At 47.0% G+C, this 16,524-nt stretch overlaps 1 protein-coding gene across 35 annotated transcripts in view; it reads right to left on the minus strand.

Annotated features, from left to right (window-relative positions):
• Positions 1 to 2,002: 2,002 nt before the first annotated feature.
• Positions 2,003 to 16,524, minus strand: part of LRRFIP1 (LRR binding FLII interacting protein 1) — a 134,058-nt gene continuing 119,536 nt past the window's right edge. For 31 of the 35 annotated variants that reach the window (XM_059167574.1, XM_059167590.1, XM_059167580.1 and 28 more), the window contains one exon: positions 12,815 to 15,822. In XM_059167574.1, the coding sequence (XP_059023557.1) occupies positions 14,099 to 15,822 (1,724 nt within the window). In that variant the 3' untranslated portion in view covers positions 12,815 to 14,098. Of the gene's footprint in view, positions 2,878 to 4,318; positions 4,424 to 5,514; positions 5,595 to 6,277; positions 6,396 to 8,150; positions 8,201 to 12,814; positions 15,823 to 16,524 lie in introns of those variants that run through there. The other 4 variants (XM_059167607.1, XM_059167608.1, XM_059167612.1 and 1 more) reach the window with 2 other exon arrangements.

Below are 16,524 nucleotides of genomic sequence, written 5' to 3' on the forward strand. Positions count from 1 at the left end.
CTCTTACCAGTGGTGGCAAGACTTGCAGCCTGTTAACTCCCTGGGCTATGGCCTCCTCGTCTTGTAACTTCACAGGGCTTTTGTGAAAATCCAGTGAAGATATATATCTAATTATCAGACAAATAAATCCGAGTGCTCTATGTACTTGCTCTTAGTATCATCTGTGATGGCTCGATAAGGAGGTTGTGCTGCTTAAATGTGTTTGTATTACAATGACGTGTTGGAAATCTTAAGGATAAGACAAGGAAGGAAACATTTCCTCTGTGCTAGCTGTCCCACCACAGCAAGAAGATGGTACTGGAGGGACCCTGCAGGAAGCAGGGACTCCCCTTCCTGGTTCCTTCCTTCTTGTTCACATGGAGCCTGCGGTGTGAACGTGTGCCACCCAGGGGTGCCCACCCTCCAGCGAAGTTTGCACCCCAGTCCTGGCCCCTGGCTTCCTGCCCGCTGGCGTCAATCCCTGGCACCTTGTGACTTGTATGTCCCCTTATGGGTGGTGGCCCCAGGCTCTCTAGTGAGGTCTCAGTCCCAATTTGTCCTCTCTTGGGTATTTTCCCTCAGCTCTAGGCCATTCTTTAGAGTTCTCATCCATCCTTTCTTTGTAGTTCATTCCCTATGGGTTGATCATTCCCTGCATTAAATTTCCGCTGCTCAGATTATTGGTAGTTTCTATTGTTGGGCTGGACCCTGATCCCTTGCATTCTTGAAAGAACTTGGAAAGCTTAATGCTCCTGAAGTAGAACTCTAAAGTTAGAAGTGTTTAGTAGTGGTTGGAAACCAATGTGTTTTGACAGATCCTAGGGAAATATAGAAAACATGTTGTCGTGGAGAGTTGGTGCTTCCATGGGATCAATGCAAGAGTAGGTTTCTGTATTAAAAACATGGGTCTTGGGGTGGCTGGGTGGCTCAGTGGGTTAAAGACTCTGCCTTCGGCTTGGGTCATGATTCCAGGGTCCTGGGATCGAGTCTTGTATCGGGCTCTCTGCTCAGCAGGGAGTCTGCTTCCTCTTCTCTCTCTCTCTGTCTGCTTACGATCTCTGTCAAATAAATAAATAAAATCTTTAAAAAACAAAAATGGGTCTTGATGTACCTGGGTGGCTCAGTGGGTTAAGTCTCTGCCTTCAGCTCAGGTCATGGTCTCAGAGTCCTAGGATGGAACCCTGCATCAGGCTCTCTGCTTAGTGGGGAGCCTGCTTCCCTCTTTTTCCCTCTGCCTGCCTCTCTGCCTACTTGTGCTCTCTCTAATAAATAAATAAAATATTAAAAAAATAAAAATAAAAACATGGGTCTTGAATATGCAGCAGCTACAACATGTCTGTGGGCACCAATGTGTGGCTGGGGACTGGATGATCTTATCTGTGGCGTGCTCAGGAAGGAGATCTGAACCGTAAACTGTCTAGGGAACAAGGAGACATGAACTCCTCTCGTGCCTAATGTCACCTTGTGTATCCCAGACCCAGATGGTACTGGGGAACAGGCCCCCATGACCTCTAGCACTATGTCAGGAGCACTGTCTCAATGGTATACACCCAGGTCATGTCCCTTACACCAGGATTCTCCAAGTGTCAACATGAGGTATACTTGGGTGACACTGTCTGGCTAATATCCTGAAAAGCTGACTTGCTGACCCAAGCTGCCTTGAAGTACAACATCCACAAGGACTAACTAAAAATCTGTAAGTAACCAAACTTTTCTCTACTTTGCTCCAGAAGATCACGTAGGTGACTTTAGTGTGTTAACGTCCTCGGTTTGCTTTATATTCTAAGACTCTTATAAGTGCACTCACTATTCTTGTTTGTTGAGAATACACTTTTTTTTTTTTTTAACTAGGAAAAGAAAAATTAACTAGGAAAAGAAAAAATTTTAACTAGGAAAAGAAAAATTATAAAATTTGATATACACAAAAAAATAAAGAGATGATCCAAAACACATGAACAATGAATACGGAATAAAGATCTTCTTTCTCTGTGGAGAAAGAATATAAAAAACCACATTACTAAAATTTTTCAGCATTTCATTTCTTTAATTTTTCTAATAGTACATTCTTTAAAAGGAGTTCACAACTTCAAGTCCAAATAGAAGGGTCACATAGTACGAATGGAAAGCTGTCATTTTCAGTGGAGCTATTGCCTAATTACCCTGGAAAAAAGTGTTCGTAGGGTTGAACTGATGCAAAAATCCCTTAGAAAAGCTTCATTTGTTGCCTGTAAAGAGTCTTCTTAAGGTCACTTTTACTTCCAGACCACCTCCTTGTTTCTAGTGAAAGAGTTTGCTTCGTAATGGCTTGTGGTTCCACAGTGTTTTGTGTATGAAAAGCATAGGCTAAGATACTACCAAAGTCGCTCCAATTGTAGATTCTGCCCCAAAAGGAAGTCCCGGCACTGTAACATTTCCCCTCCACTTTCAGCAAGACACATGAAAAGAAAACTCAAGTTGCATTTTAATCTTTACTTTGATTGCCATGTTCAGGTGGCGTTGCGAGGCTGCCGCGTCGTGGGACACGGAGCTCCCGTGGGCCCGCTGTGCTTGTTAAATGACCTGCGGATTTGGAGTGGTGGCCCCAGCCCGGTTCGGGGTCCGCAGTCAGAGGCATCTGGTGGCTGCCGGGGCGGTGGCTGGGCCGGCTTGGGAGCATGTGGGAGCCGAGTGCTCCCTGGACGCTCTTGGAAGCAGGGGACATAGCAGCAATCCAGGGACGGGAACGGAGGCAAGCCCACGATACCATGCTCTCCATCTGCTGACCGGGTTCCTGGACAGAGCTGACGTTTACTGCTGGGACAAGAGAGCGCTCCGATTTGCTTTCATTTTCTCCAGGCGTTTCACTAAGTGGCCGTTGCTCACCTCCAGCTCTTCTGTTTTGTCCAATGCACAGCGCAGCTGGAAGCAAAGAGGAAAGGCAGCTTTGAGGAACTTGCTTCCTCCCAACGTAAAAGGATTGCTAAGATTCCATCCCACTGCACAGGACAGTCATCGTCTGGACACACTGAGCTCCTTGTAGTATAAGCATTATGTGCGTGCATGTGTATATTTCTTAACTATTCCTTAAGGGACTCAAGGCACAAGATCCTGGCCTCAGGAGTGACTAGGCAACCCTCCTCTGAAACAACTCAACCCCAGACACGGCACAGTCGTGGGGGTCCCAATGGTCTGACAAAACATAAGTGAGGTGAACAGATCAGAGCTGAGCCCCGGCCAGTTGGAGGAGTTGGTCCCTGAGGCCTGGGCAGCCAGGGGCAAGGTTTCAGAAACCAAAGTGAGAATGGCAGAGACCAAGATGGCCATACCGTAGAGCCCAGGCCACAAGAGCTTGGGGGTCAGAGTGGAAGCCACACCAGCAGGGCCACAGGGCGGACAGGTCGGGGTATGACCACCCCGTGGTTGCGGAGACACGCATCCTCAGAACGGAGACTGCAGCTCTACCTCTGATCCAAAGCCCTTTTGGGGAGGGTTCCTGGGGTCCTGGCATGGGTTAGCCTCCCTGCATCCCCTCTCACTAGCAGAGGCAGAAGCAAGCCCCCTCTGCAGAAAATTTCCCCAAGTCAGGCCCCGAGGACCCGCACATCAAAATCAAGCATCACTTCACAAGACACCATACACACGAAGGATAAGCCTTCTGAGGCAGCAAGGGAATTTGAGCTGCCAAGACTGAACATGGGTCAGTCCTTGGGTGGGCATGGAAAACACAAGAGTGTTCCTGTACAATATCTTTAAAGAAAGAAAGATACAGTTAACAAAAAAGCATACACGACCATACAATGAGCAACCATCAGGAATGCACACACTTTAAAAAGATGAAAGGTGAATGGGGAGACCTACCAGCAAAGCAGTAAGGAGCTGGGCAGGACAGGTGGGTATAAGATATGGGAGCTGCAGGGAGAGGGTCTCACCACCTCAGGGTTAGAGCCCCAGAGGGGAAGTGGAAAGACTAGGAAAGAGGAATACGTAAGGAGGTCATGGGTGAAAACTTTCCAAACTTGACTTAGAGACAGACTTCATGGATCCAAGAAATACAATACATCCCGAGCAGAATCAACAGTAGGAAACCTGCAGAGGATGCACGAGGGTGAAGCCGCAGAAAATCAAAGACCAAGAAGAACTTGAGAGAAGCAGGAGAGAAGAGGCCACCTACAAATGCCCCACAGCCACCATCATGGCTGGGATTCAGCCCCAGGCTCCCGGGAGCATTGGCGAGGCCCTTTGGGGTGGCTTTGGCGCCAGGCCCGGGAAAAGTCTGGGGGGGGAGGGGCAGAAGCTCTCTCGGCTGACAGTTAGACCATCATTTCCCATTCTTTCCCTGCCAACAGCCTAGAAAATTTACCTCTCTTTGGAGTTTCCGTTTTTCGGCCTTAAGTTCATCTTCTATTTTTTCGGCATTTTCAGCAGCCGATTTATAACGGGATACTTGACTCTCTAACCTTATTACCTAGAAGGAAGGGAAACATCCTATGTGTAAATTAACAGGCCTGTTTTCTTTCTCCAGTTGCTTTATCACATGTGGAATCAAAAGGCAAAGTTATCAAATGGTAGGACAGACCATGCAAATCATTAAGACCTAGCACCTTGGGCTGTGTATAGGTTCTAGCCAAGTGAGCCCTTCTGGGCAGCCCAGTGCTGATTTCTGTGAGGGTTCCCTCCCCTTTCTGACCCTAGTCCAAAGGCGTGGCTCCCACAGTGCTGCCTCCCTCCCCGACGTGGGGCCATTCTGCAGGAGAGGTATGTTGAGGCAGAATGATGCTCTGGACAAAGGTTCAGCCAGGGCCTCAGCTCCTGTCATTCTCCCTGGGGTGGCATGGTGGGGAGGAAGCAAGGGAGAAAGAAAGGCCAGGAACTAATAGAGAGGAAAGGAAGGAGGCTTGAGGATGGCATTCCACAGCCAGGCCTGTGGCGAGGGACAGGAGCAGCCACAACCCACTTGAGACTTTCAGTCCACTGAGACCAAAAGCCTGCTTCCTAAACTTGTCTGGTCCCAGGCGTGCTATTCTCATTTCTGTTTCCTCTAAAACTTCCCAAAGTGCTAGCCACAGGAACCCATAACCGAGGGGGTTAGAGTACCAACTTCATCTCTCCCTTGGCTGAGGACGCAGCTTTGCCCCAGATTGGCCCAACATGCTAGAGGCATAAACACCCCCATCTAGAAACCAGAGCAAGCCAACCAAGGACAGAGGCAGAAAATCTGGGAAAGAGGGATGGCCCCACGTGAAATGCTTTCTAATAAATTATTTTTAAAGAACATTTTTAAGCACCCCCCCCCCCGCCCACATTAGTGATTTTCCAGAAACAGCCATTGTTTATAAAGGGTTAGTATCCATTATCCATTATAACCACCAGAATCTTCCCAGTCATCTTCCCTCCCCTACTTTCTCTCCCTGCAGGAAACACACAGACAGCCCTTTCTGGCTCGGTGACTCTCTGCTCCTTTTTGAGCTCAGCCCTCCAGGGCGAGTTCTAGCAAGTGCACCTCAGTTAATCATCGCTTTCCCTCCCCATTTATTGCTTAAAAGTACACACACATACATTTTGTTCTAATGCGGTTATCTCTTGCTCAGATTTTGCAAGTTTAAATTTGAGGTCGCTGATCTGTCTGTTGGCATCCCCTAAAGGTTGAAAGAGAAGGAAAATCTGTTAAACTCTTGGGCTTTTTAAAATGTTAAAACAATAATACCTGGGATCCAAGTCCCCTACTGAGTCATTGGCATGCAAAGCTGGAAGTTCTGGCCTATGGCCCCACAGGGTAAGGAGGGTGGGGGGAAGGAGAGGGGGAAGCTGAGATAGGAGAAGGCAAGCACTCTCCCTGTGCCCAGGTTGGGCAGGTGCCAGGCATGACAGCCCCTCTGAGCACAGAACACAAAGAAGTGGTTGGGGGAGGGGAAGGGGCGGGGAGACTTCGGGTAATTTTATCTCCCTTTAGGCCTCTTTCTAGTTTACTTGTATGGAAAAATACCTTTTACTTTTTCCATACCATCGGCTGAAGTCCTATGCAGCCTGGAAAACACCGTTTTTCACAGTGTATCATATGGTGGTAACTTGGAGCACATCTTGGGGGCACCTGTTCGAGTCCCAGGGCTCACACAGGATCATCCCCACTCTGCCCACCTGCCCAGCCTCGTTCCAGTTCCATCCCACACAGAGACATCATTGCACTATTGTACTCAAGGGCTTTTGGGGGCCAAGGGGAACGCCGGGTGTTCTTGGCCATGACGGTTTTTCTCCCCTGGCCCCAGGATCACACAAACAGGACAGGTAAAGGGTTTACTTCCCCAAGAGGATGGACATTTACTTTGCAGATCCATTACGTGAATGTCTGTCCCGTTCTCTAAGATGTCATTTCCAGGGTGCGGGTTGTCCAGCTTGCTGTTCTTCTGTCTCTCTTCCAGCTGTCCTTTGAGTTTCTTAATCTGAAAACATCCACCAATAAAATGTGTGAATTTCTCGACTCTAAATGAGGCCAGAATTTGAGCATAGAGCCTATGACAAAGGAAGAGGTGTGCAGAAACCAATGCCCCATAATACAGTTGAGTGTTACTATGGGGTTATTTCCTGGGTCTTCAGGTGCCCAAGAGATTGGGGTTATGTAATCAAGCACAAGAAAAATGTAGTAAATGGTTACAATCCACCAGCCACCATGGTTGGGGCAGGGGGTGTCTCTCACCTTTAATAACCAATCCAAATAAAGAGATGAACACCCTCGGCCCATTGGTACTCTTCTCAGGAAGTAAGAGCATAATGGGTGAAAATGGAATCAGGTTCACCATATCAGGCAGAAATTATTTTGTAACTCTGGGTGAAAAGTTACTTTTTTTTTTTTTTTTAAAGATTTTATTTATGTATTTGACAGAGAGAGATCACAGGCAGAAAGGCAGGCGGGTATGTGGGAGGGGGGAAGCAGGCTCCCCACCAAGCAGACAGTCTGATGTGGGGCTCGATCCCAGGACCCTGGGATCATGACCTGAGCCAAAGGCAGAGGCTTTAACCCACTGAGCTACCCGGGCACCCCTGAAAAGTTATTTCTAAGTTTGAAATTCCTCTTGAATTCAGGAGACTATACATAACATACTTTAAACTTTTATCTCAGAGTTGTTAGCAAGTCAGTGCACTAGTCACCTTCACATTCTTCACTTAGAAGCTGGGCAGGGCCTTCTGGAGCCTTCCAAGCCCAGAAGCACCATCCGGAGGGCCTAACAGAACTGTGTGCTCCCTCACAGAGCCCCTGATCTGGGAGCTGGCCTCTGCCCAGCTCTGCTCCCTGTGGCGGAGTCATGTTGAGCAGAAAGGGAGGTCAGCAGCCAGGACTGCAGAAAGTTCCGGTGTCTGATGGGCAGTCTCCAGCCCTGTCCTGTTAACCTCTGACCTCTGTGGCCCCCATGGAAGCTGCCTCCTCCTCCAACAGCCAGCAGAGAGCAGAGCAGAAACTCAGGCACAGACTGCCCACTGGTATGCTGCACTGCTCTAAGGAAATGCCTACAGAATTAGGATGGAAACTTGTTTTTAGAAGAACCCAGGAACCTCAATGCAGCTACCACATTGAGTGCTTTCCCCGATTTCGAGAGCAACCTTCCGAGGAATTGTAAACAGTACAGCAAAATACTTTTGATTAGGCTTATGTAGGAAACTGAGAGGAACTGAGTTTCCTCAGAAAGTGATCCTAGAAGGACTGAGGAATAGCCCTCCGCACAAAAAGACAGAGCAGGACCGTCGGTGAGTGTTTCTGGAGGTGGAAGAATGCGACGAAGTTGACAACTTTGGTCAGCTGCACCAAGAAGAAAGTACCTTCTGGAAAGGGGTGCTGATCACTGAGGGACCCCCCACACGGACTTCGCTGAGCCAGCAGAAGTCGAAGTGCTGTTAGCACCTGCCTCTCGACGGTTCATCTAGCCCCTTCTACATAAATATTTGTTCTAAACAGGAATCAGCATAGAGCGAACCACATTCAGTTCCCCCCACCTCGAGTCGTTGGGACATCCTCTTTGAACCTCACATGACTTGCGATGTCCTATGTGGAAAGAACTAGTAAGGGCACAGGCTGGCTTGGTAATTGCTTTCAGGCATGATGTGTTAGGGTTTTCCCAAGAAAGCAAGAAAGTAAGTATGGGAAGGTTCTCAGGCTCAGGGGCCGCCTGTTGGGGAACTCAAAGTAATAAAAAGATGGTTACCTGTTCCAATAAGCATTCCCGTTCATCAATAAGCTTTTTCAACCTAATATCTAAAGAAATCAGAAAGACAGAGGTTGGGGTGAATCCGCGGAGTGCACCATTCGGCAGAATGCTAAACCAGAGAGCGAGCATTCAGGTTAGTGAAACTGATGATGAAGGTATTATACACGTACCACAGTGAATGAGGCCACACACAGGACTGGGGAAGACGTCAGCCGAGGGAGAGTGGCGTGGGTCAAGCTCTCACACATGCTTATGTCGTCAGGGGCAGCGTCCGGCTGCATGCAAACGGGCTAGTCTTCTACTTGGGGTTAGCATGCAAGGGCTCTAGGGCCAAACCACGCTGCAACACAAGATCTCACAGGCTTCACGGCCGAACATCATTAGCGAGGTACAAATATTCGGAGCATCGCTATCGGTTATCAACGGCATTTTCATTATTTTTGACTTCCCAAGGTCATGGCACAGAAGAAGGGATCTTTCTCTTTTCTCTCAGAGACACCCCAGCGCCAGAGATTTGACTCTACGTTTACAAATCAGAGGTCTGCTGATGACACAGCTGCTCCCCCACTCCTGTAGAGTGGATCTTGTCCTGAGAGCTGCAGTGATGCAGCGGATTTCTGTCACCCCTGCCACCCGGTCAATGAAGAGTGCATGCCTCTCGAAATCCCCCCAGACATTCCTCTGAAGGTGTGTCAAGGGATATAATCTGCAGAGTACAGAGGAGGAGACCAGCCCGGGGGCAGTTTGGGGGTGCAGGCAAAACCCTACCCCGGTGTAAAGGCCAAATCAGGAAGACATGGTGGTGACAGCACTGCTCATGGGTACTGCATGGTCACTCTGTCCCAGGCATGGCCTGAGTGGCCGCACCTTCCCCCACACAGCCCTACAGGTGCGCCCTGCTACTCTTTCCCTCTTCGACAGGCAGGGGCCCACACCTCTAAAAACTGTACTCCTCTGTTGTTTCAGATCTATACCCAGACCTTGGAGTCGGAGCTGGACTCCCAGCTTGAGACTCTTCCTCCTGAGGCCATAGTGCTTCCATGCTGCACAGTTTTGATTCCCCGTGTGAAAGAGGAAATAGATCATCTGCATAAAATGCACTTTTGTTTCCATCTAAACAATCACCTGTCAATATTCTCATCCCAGTCACAAGCTTTCCTAATTGTTCTTCCAAGCACCCCACGTTTACTTTGAAAGGCACAACCACAATATAAATTAAGCCAGAAATGTCAAGCTTAACATAGGACAAACTTATGACCTTCTGGAATTCCTTTTAATTTACACAGTCAAATTGTTTCTGATAGTTTATTCTTTCTCTTCTACAAGCCCATCTAACACTGAAACACCAATGTCATGAACCCAGCTCTATTCAATGTAACTTTTAATTTTATCTTATATTCTACATACAAAATGCATAGCATCCTAAGAAGCAATGAGTATGTCAGAAAGTGGTCTTGAATTTCATCCGTCTATAGTACAATTTTATTATCATCACGTTTCTATTAGAAGACTTCGAATATTCTGGATAGCAAGTACAAAATAAACGTTAAGATATAATAATGGAGCTGGCCAACAAATATGAAATAAGGGTAAAATGACCTTCACTCTTGGGGTGAGAATATGAAAAACACAGAAGTGAAATTTTAAGGGAGACAAGCTTTACAGCAGAATTGGAGAAAAGTTTAAAACTATGTTTGGAGAGAATAGAAAAAAGAAAGAAATTAACTGGATAGGAAGAAAAAGGGCACGACTTTTGTAGTTTTAAAGATCACTAAGTCTGATTCGTGGAGTGCACGGTGGGGCATCATGGAGATGCTGACCATATCCCCTCCCTAGAGCACTGCAGACCTACCATTGTCCTGCCTTTACGAAGTTCCGCTGCTCATGGCTGACTTGACATACCTGGTCATGAACAGACATAAACTATTCACAGAGTAAAACTGCTGTGCTTAGAAACAAGGCATGGAAGAAAATAAAGTCACAGTATCTCAAATTTAGAGTTTCCTTTTATACGGAGAAGAAGTCAACACGCGTTGGCTAGGAAGGGATTTCAATTGTTAAAAGTCTGGTTTTTCCGTACTGAATCCCAATAAATGTTCTGGAACACATGCCAAGAGGCCCATGAAATGAGAAGCACTTATAGTTGGCGAGGTCTTAGGACAGTCACCGGGGCAGCCAGTGTCCGCAGCTCTGACATTCTCTGAGCCCCTGTTCCCCTTGGTCTTTCTTCTGGCCTGCACCTTGTCACCTCACCTGTCCAGGGGCAGCAAGGCCAATCCTCTGCAAGGACCACAAGCACTAAGCACTCCCTCCCTGCACTGTTTTACCTGGATCTGGCCCATAACCCTAGAGGGCAGGTTCCAACTCTGTTTTCAGAGAGCAAGTGAAACACAGTGAGAGTGGGTAGCTGGCTGGTAATAACACATTCTCAGGAGCAGGATTTCCATTCTGTGGGTTAATTTCAGCCATCGTGGGCCTCTAGCTTCCTCTCCGGAGGCAGAGGAAAATCACCTCCCTCCATATGGGCAAAGATAGTGAGAGGAAAGCCGACGTCTCTCAAGGAATCTGCTCCTGCCTTGCCCTGACTTAGTCTGATTATAATCCATGTTGGGCCATTTCCATGGTCCCTGGGGCCAGCCTCCCACACCAGGAGAGCACCTCCTTCCTGCAAAAGCCAGAACAGGGACAGGGTTTTTCTTCTATTTACAGGGCCTGGGAGGTGTGTACAGATGGGAACTATATATGTCATCCACCACTGAAGTCACACACATCTTGAAAAACATGTAGTTAAAAAAAAAAAAAAAGGAAACACTATGTAAACGATAAGTAAAATAATATGCAAATAACATGTAAAAAATTTAAGAAGCTGTGGATAGGGTAAAAGGAAAAGAGTGAGGGTTTCTTCTGAAAGACAAAGTTTTCTCTATTTATGGTCATCACGCTGATAAATCACACATTCTAACACATTGTAGGCATGAACACCCCTTCCTTTTGTTCTGTGGCCTGGATATTTGGCCAGATGGACAAATCTCATTGCTGGGTTCCTTTGTTTCGATGGCATGCTGTTCAAGGTGATCTCCTAGGAAAGGGGTTTACCGCAGAAAACAGGAACCCCAAACTGCATGAAGCCCCAAGAACTAGCACTCCAGGGTCCTAGTGACAGTAGAGATTTAAATGTTCAAGTCATTAGGTTTGCCGTTTGCTAAACACTAAACATGACAGAAAGTACTCAGTGCAATACATCTCATTTCCAAAAACTCCTGAAAAACACTCTACTGTTTCTCCACCTTTGTATATCATCAAATAAGAACACTGAATTCAAAATTCTGTTGCTGTTCCCTATTTTCTACGTACACCCATGAATATACTTTAAGCTTTTGAAGGAGGATTTACATTTTATATACAGTAGCTATGTTCTGGTTTGGGGCTAGAAGACATCCCTACTTTTTGATTAAGGTATCAGTGATGGAACGTTTTCCTCTGCTCTGTATGGGAGTGAAACGTCAGGGGTGTTGGTTCCTCTGGGGTTGTGGCTGAAAGGTAGCCTTTTGGTCTTCTTCTGAGTCTGAATTTTTTGACATCAAATCTTTCCAAAATGCCTTATATTCCTCTGTGCCTTCTTTACCTGAACATCCCTAAGGTCCTACTGACTACTTGGTAGCTTGAGGGCCTTCCCGTGGACATCAGTTACTGCTACAATGTCACTTACCTCTTCTTGTGGAGTAAGGGGATGCTCACAGTGAAGGCTCTTAGATTATCAAGAACTGACTTGGCTGTTCAGAATCTGCCCACCCCCCAACTTTTTTTTTTGCTCACTTCCTGATTCTCAGCTGTTCACTTCCGTTAGAAGCCCAGTCCTATTTGCTATCCACTGGCACAGTGCCTTCCGGATATGAAGTGATCAAAACGTCTATTACTTAAACAGATGCATGAATAATCAAGAGCCCTGGACGGCTGACCCAAGGGGTATGAAGTATGACATAATGTCCTTAAATGTGCTATTAAGTAACAGAGGAAAGGGCTTTAAGGTCTTTTAAGGAAGACCTCAAAATGGCTTGATGATCTCACCATCCAGTGAGCTGCGTTGTTGAATCATCTCCCCAGGGACCTCTGAAAGTAGGAATAAGAGCTCTTTCCCGAAGCCCATTCCATGCTGAGTGTGGCTTTGCTAAAGTTAGAGGCATCCGCCCCCTCTCCAGGCCTTTGCAGCCTGTGGGCAGGAGACTCTCTAGCAAACCTCGCAGTTTTCCACTCACAGGTCTCTAGTGGGGAGGGTATATTGGCCCCTCGCATCAGGACACTGACAGGCAAGGAGTCAGTGCTAATTTGCCAATTTCACCATATCCTTCAAAGTAGTCTTAGTAGCAGCACAAATTAGCAGAGCAACAGAACAGACAGCTTTCTTCACTGGGGCTCCTCACCAGAACCCAGGAGAGTCTATGAGGGTAGATCTTCCCAGTTCTCCCCAGGAGGGCATGATGCTAGCCCTGGTCTAGGTACCAGGAGAGACGTTCACTCTCAAGGGACAATGTAACGAGTCCTTCACAAAACACAGACTGGGAATTAGCAGCCCAGAAGTAGGCGCTACTTTGAAGATAATAATTATGTAGAACAGTAGCCACTGCTGGAATTCAAGTAGCCCAAAGAGTGGGATCACAGGCTTGTAAAGTTATAAAATGTTTTTATTTCAATAACATAATAACACTTATGCTTGCCTCAAATTTTATTGAGGTTTTGGTCTTTTTTGTATTCAATTATACCTTGTAACAGTGACATGAATTCTTTCATCTCATAAAGTGTCAACGCATTTATAATGTACAGTCCTTTGTGATTTTAGTATTTTACAGTTTTTTAATTTAACTTTACAATTATTTTTAAAAATGCTTCCTCGTATAGAAAATATATTTCCTTCAGGAAGATCAAATCAAGAATTTTCCAATAATATATTGATATACAACAAATGAAAATATTTATACCAAAATACCAAAAGTGATTCAACTATTTAAAATATCCCGTTATAGTCAAATCAGCAGTTTGCGCAAGAATGGTACCTTTCATATTTTTCTCTTGAATCAAAGACAAATAGAAAGAGAAGTAATTTAAAGGTTAAAAAAATAAATTTTAGAAATGCTCTCCTGCACAAAATCTGCATTGGGAAGTGCAATTTCAACACATGTCTCTTCCAGAAACAAACAAACAAAAAAAGACTGTATAAAATGACGTTGGTACATAATCAGCATGAAGTGAAGTCAAAATCCACAAAATAAATTCAGGTATTATCAATGAGATCAAAAGTATCAGTTTGAGATAAAATACTTAATATGAGGTAAAGGGAAGGAAGATAGCCCAGTGCCTTAAGATATATTTATTTCTTATCCCTAACATGATTAATTACTGTCCTAAGGTGCAAATCTTATCACTCAGTGACCTATACACTATTTTGCCATTAATCTCCTTTTGAAACAAAATACCGTATAGGTTATAACGTACACATCAAAATCAAATACAAAAGGACATAGATTCAAATGAAGACATATTAAAAATCAGCTGTACTCACAAATCTCAGAATGCCATTTGGTCATTTCAGTTGGATGCTGATGGATTTGGTCAAGAGTATCAGCCCAAGGCAAATGTTAAATAGCTTCATTTGGATTGTATGCAGAAACGCGCAGTGTGTAGCATGGTCTGACACGGCAGGAATGTTCTCGGTTAGGACTCCTACTGATTACAGATGTATCTTTCTTTCTACTTGGGGTGAAAACCTTAATGAGGAAGAATACAGCTACAAGTAACAGTCTGTAACTCAATGTGGTGGATAGCTTGGTGGTCGACTGTCCTATGGTGCATCTATCTCCATGTGGAATGTTTTAGGAACCTCACCCAGGGGGGCAGCAGATGAGCCCCTGACCACTGGGCTTCCTGTGCAATCCTTGGCCTCTGCCCACTTACGACATGGTACAGTCTTCCTTGCTTCTGCCCTTCTCGCTTTCGCCTCTCGGCTCATCCCTGCCTTCTGAAGTGCAGACACCCAGCTCCATGCTGGGTGCCAAGTCATCGTTTTCTGCGACCTTCTTGACTCTTTGACTGGGCCCCTCTGCCATCTCATGCTGCTCTGTACTTCCCGTTTGAGGGGCATCTTCACTGTCCTTGAAGGGACCCTCACCCTCCAGCAGGGTGCTGCTGGATGCTCCTCCGCTCCTTGGTTCTGGAGGACCCCTGTGCACGGCGCCATCATTCTTAGCACTGTCTTTGATCATGGCTTCCTCTAGCTCCTTATCTCTGGCACTTGTGCCCAATGAAGGGGTTGTGTCATCCCCCAAAGCTGATGTGTCACCATCAGCTGTCTCTTTCCCCCCCTTAGCCTTTACCCCATTGTCTTCTTGGTTAAGTGTTTCATTCAACTCAATTTTAGGATTTTCTGGACAATCAGGGTTTTCACTGCTTCCTGCTACGCTTTCCTCTTCTGGACTTTCAATCACCTCGTCTGGTGCTTCCACAGCTGGTTTTCTGTCAGTAAGAGCTATGGGCTCATCTTCCTTCACCTCACTTAAATCTGAGTCCTGAAATGTTAACTGTTTCTCGACCTCATTAAGGGTTTCTACAGGTGCTGTTGTTTTTTTCTTCTTGTTTTTCTTCTTCTTGTTCTTTGTCTTCTTCTGTGATGAATCCAGTGCCTCTCCCTGTTGGTCATTCCTTTCTTCCTCAGTGTCTTTCCTATCTAGGGGCTCACTTTCCACATCTGCCACAGCCAGACCTGTTGCTCCCTGAGGACTGCTTCTAGCCTCTGGACAATAAGCAACGTTCTGCAATTCTGTCTGTGTTGGTTCCTCGTCCCTCAACCCTCTTTCCCCATCCTCCTTTTTGTCATGCCCCCCATCTACCGCTGTGCTCTGACCTGGGAGCTCCTGGGGCTCAGCGGCTTCCTGCTCAGAGAACTCTTTGTCTAGATCCCGCCCGGTGCTTGGGTCCAGCTCTGTGGAGGCTTTTGTGGCACGCTGTTCATCAAAATTCACATTGTCATGGCTGGATGTTGGAGGGCCAGAGGCTTCTGTGCTCACCTGCTCCCCAGGCCCCATTAGCCCTGCTTCCACCACACCCTCCATGGGGCTCCCATCTTCCTGCCCCGTGTGTGCGCTGCCCAGCCCTCCGGCTTCAGATGGTTGCAGGCAATTGGATTCTGCACACAGCTTTGTGCTACCCTCTCCCAAGTTGGCATTCAAGTCTTCCTGGTTTTCTGCAGATTCTTTGCTGTGGATTTTGATATCCAAGGCATCGTAACTGTCCTGCCCAGTCCCAGGATCTGGGGCTTCGCCACCTAGCACATGCAAACATTCGGACTGCTCAAGGGAAGCCCCAGTCCTATCGCCTGGTGTGTTTCTGACCTCATCGGACTCAACCTGCTTTGTATTTTCGAGGAGGGAAGCATTCTCTAGAATCTGGTTCTGAGCCTTCTCCTCATTCGTAGCATCTGCTAATGCTCCCGGGGAGGGGGCACCATCTTCAGAGGCCTTGTGGTCCTCGGCATTTTCACCAGGGTGGAACACCTCTGTGCCCACACACTCCTGGGCTGGGTCCTCCTTGTGCCGCTCTCGCTCAGTATTCTGCAAGATTTCTTTTTTCCCCACATTCTCCACAATTTCACTTTGCACCTCCACTTCACTGGCTCTTCCTAAAAGACCATTGAGAAAATTGAAGGGACCCCATGATGTGGTGACCACTGAGCACACATCACAGTGTAAACACATGTTCTCTCACCCACCCGACCCCCTTCCTAAGGAGAGCGCGGCCTCAAAGGATCACACGAGACAGAAGCCTCTGCCAAGTCTGTGCGGCAAAGCACTCATCCCGTTAGCAAATGTTCCATCCGTGGAGGCCACGGCCACTGTCTCAAAGGTGGGAGTGGCAGCTGGTGCCCTCTGGTGTGACCTGATTTTCAAAGGTGCAGTTAAATGTTAACCAATAGAGCTCTGCTTTGGGCAGCCAACAATCCCAAGCAATGGGCTTCAGAATGACCTAAAGCTGTTTCCAGATGCACATCCAGACCCCTCCCACTTTTCTGCCTGTCAAACTGCACTGCGCTTCACATAGGCCTAAAACCACCTTCAAGGAAGTTTTGAAAGAGACATTCAACCCCCCTTAGGAAATTCAGCCTCAACAGCCCATGTGAGGTGAAAGGAAATCCACCCTCAGCCCCCTTCTAATTAAGCATGGTGTTCCTGAGAAAGCAGCCTGATGCCCTAAATACCTCTGCCCCACCCCCACAGGGGCGGAGGGTGGGGGGGGTGAGGGGTTGGGGAGGAGGTGTGGGGGTCTAAGGGTCGGGGGGAGGTCCGGCAGGTGGCAAGTGCTCAGGAGCATGGTGGCCACCTCA

Source organism: Mustela lutreola, chromosome 3, assembly GCF_030435805.1.
Source record: "Mustela lutreola isolate mMusLut2 chromosome 3, mMusLut2.pri, whole genome shotgun sequence".
NCBI lineage: Eukaryota > Metazoa > Chordata > Mammalia > Carnivora > Mustelidae > Mustela > Mustela lutreola.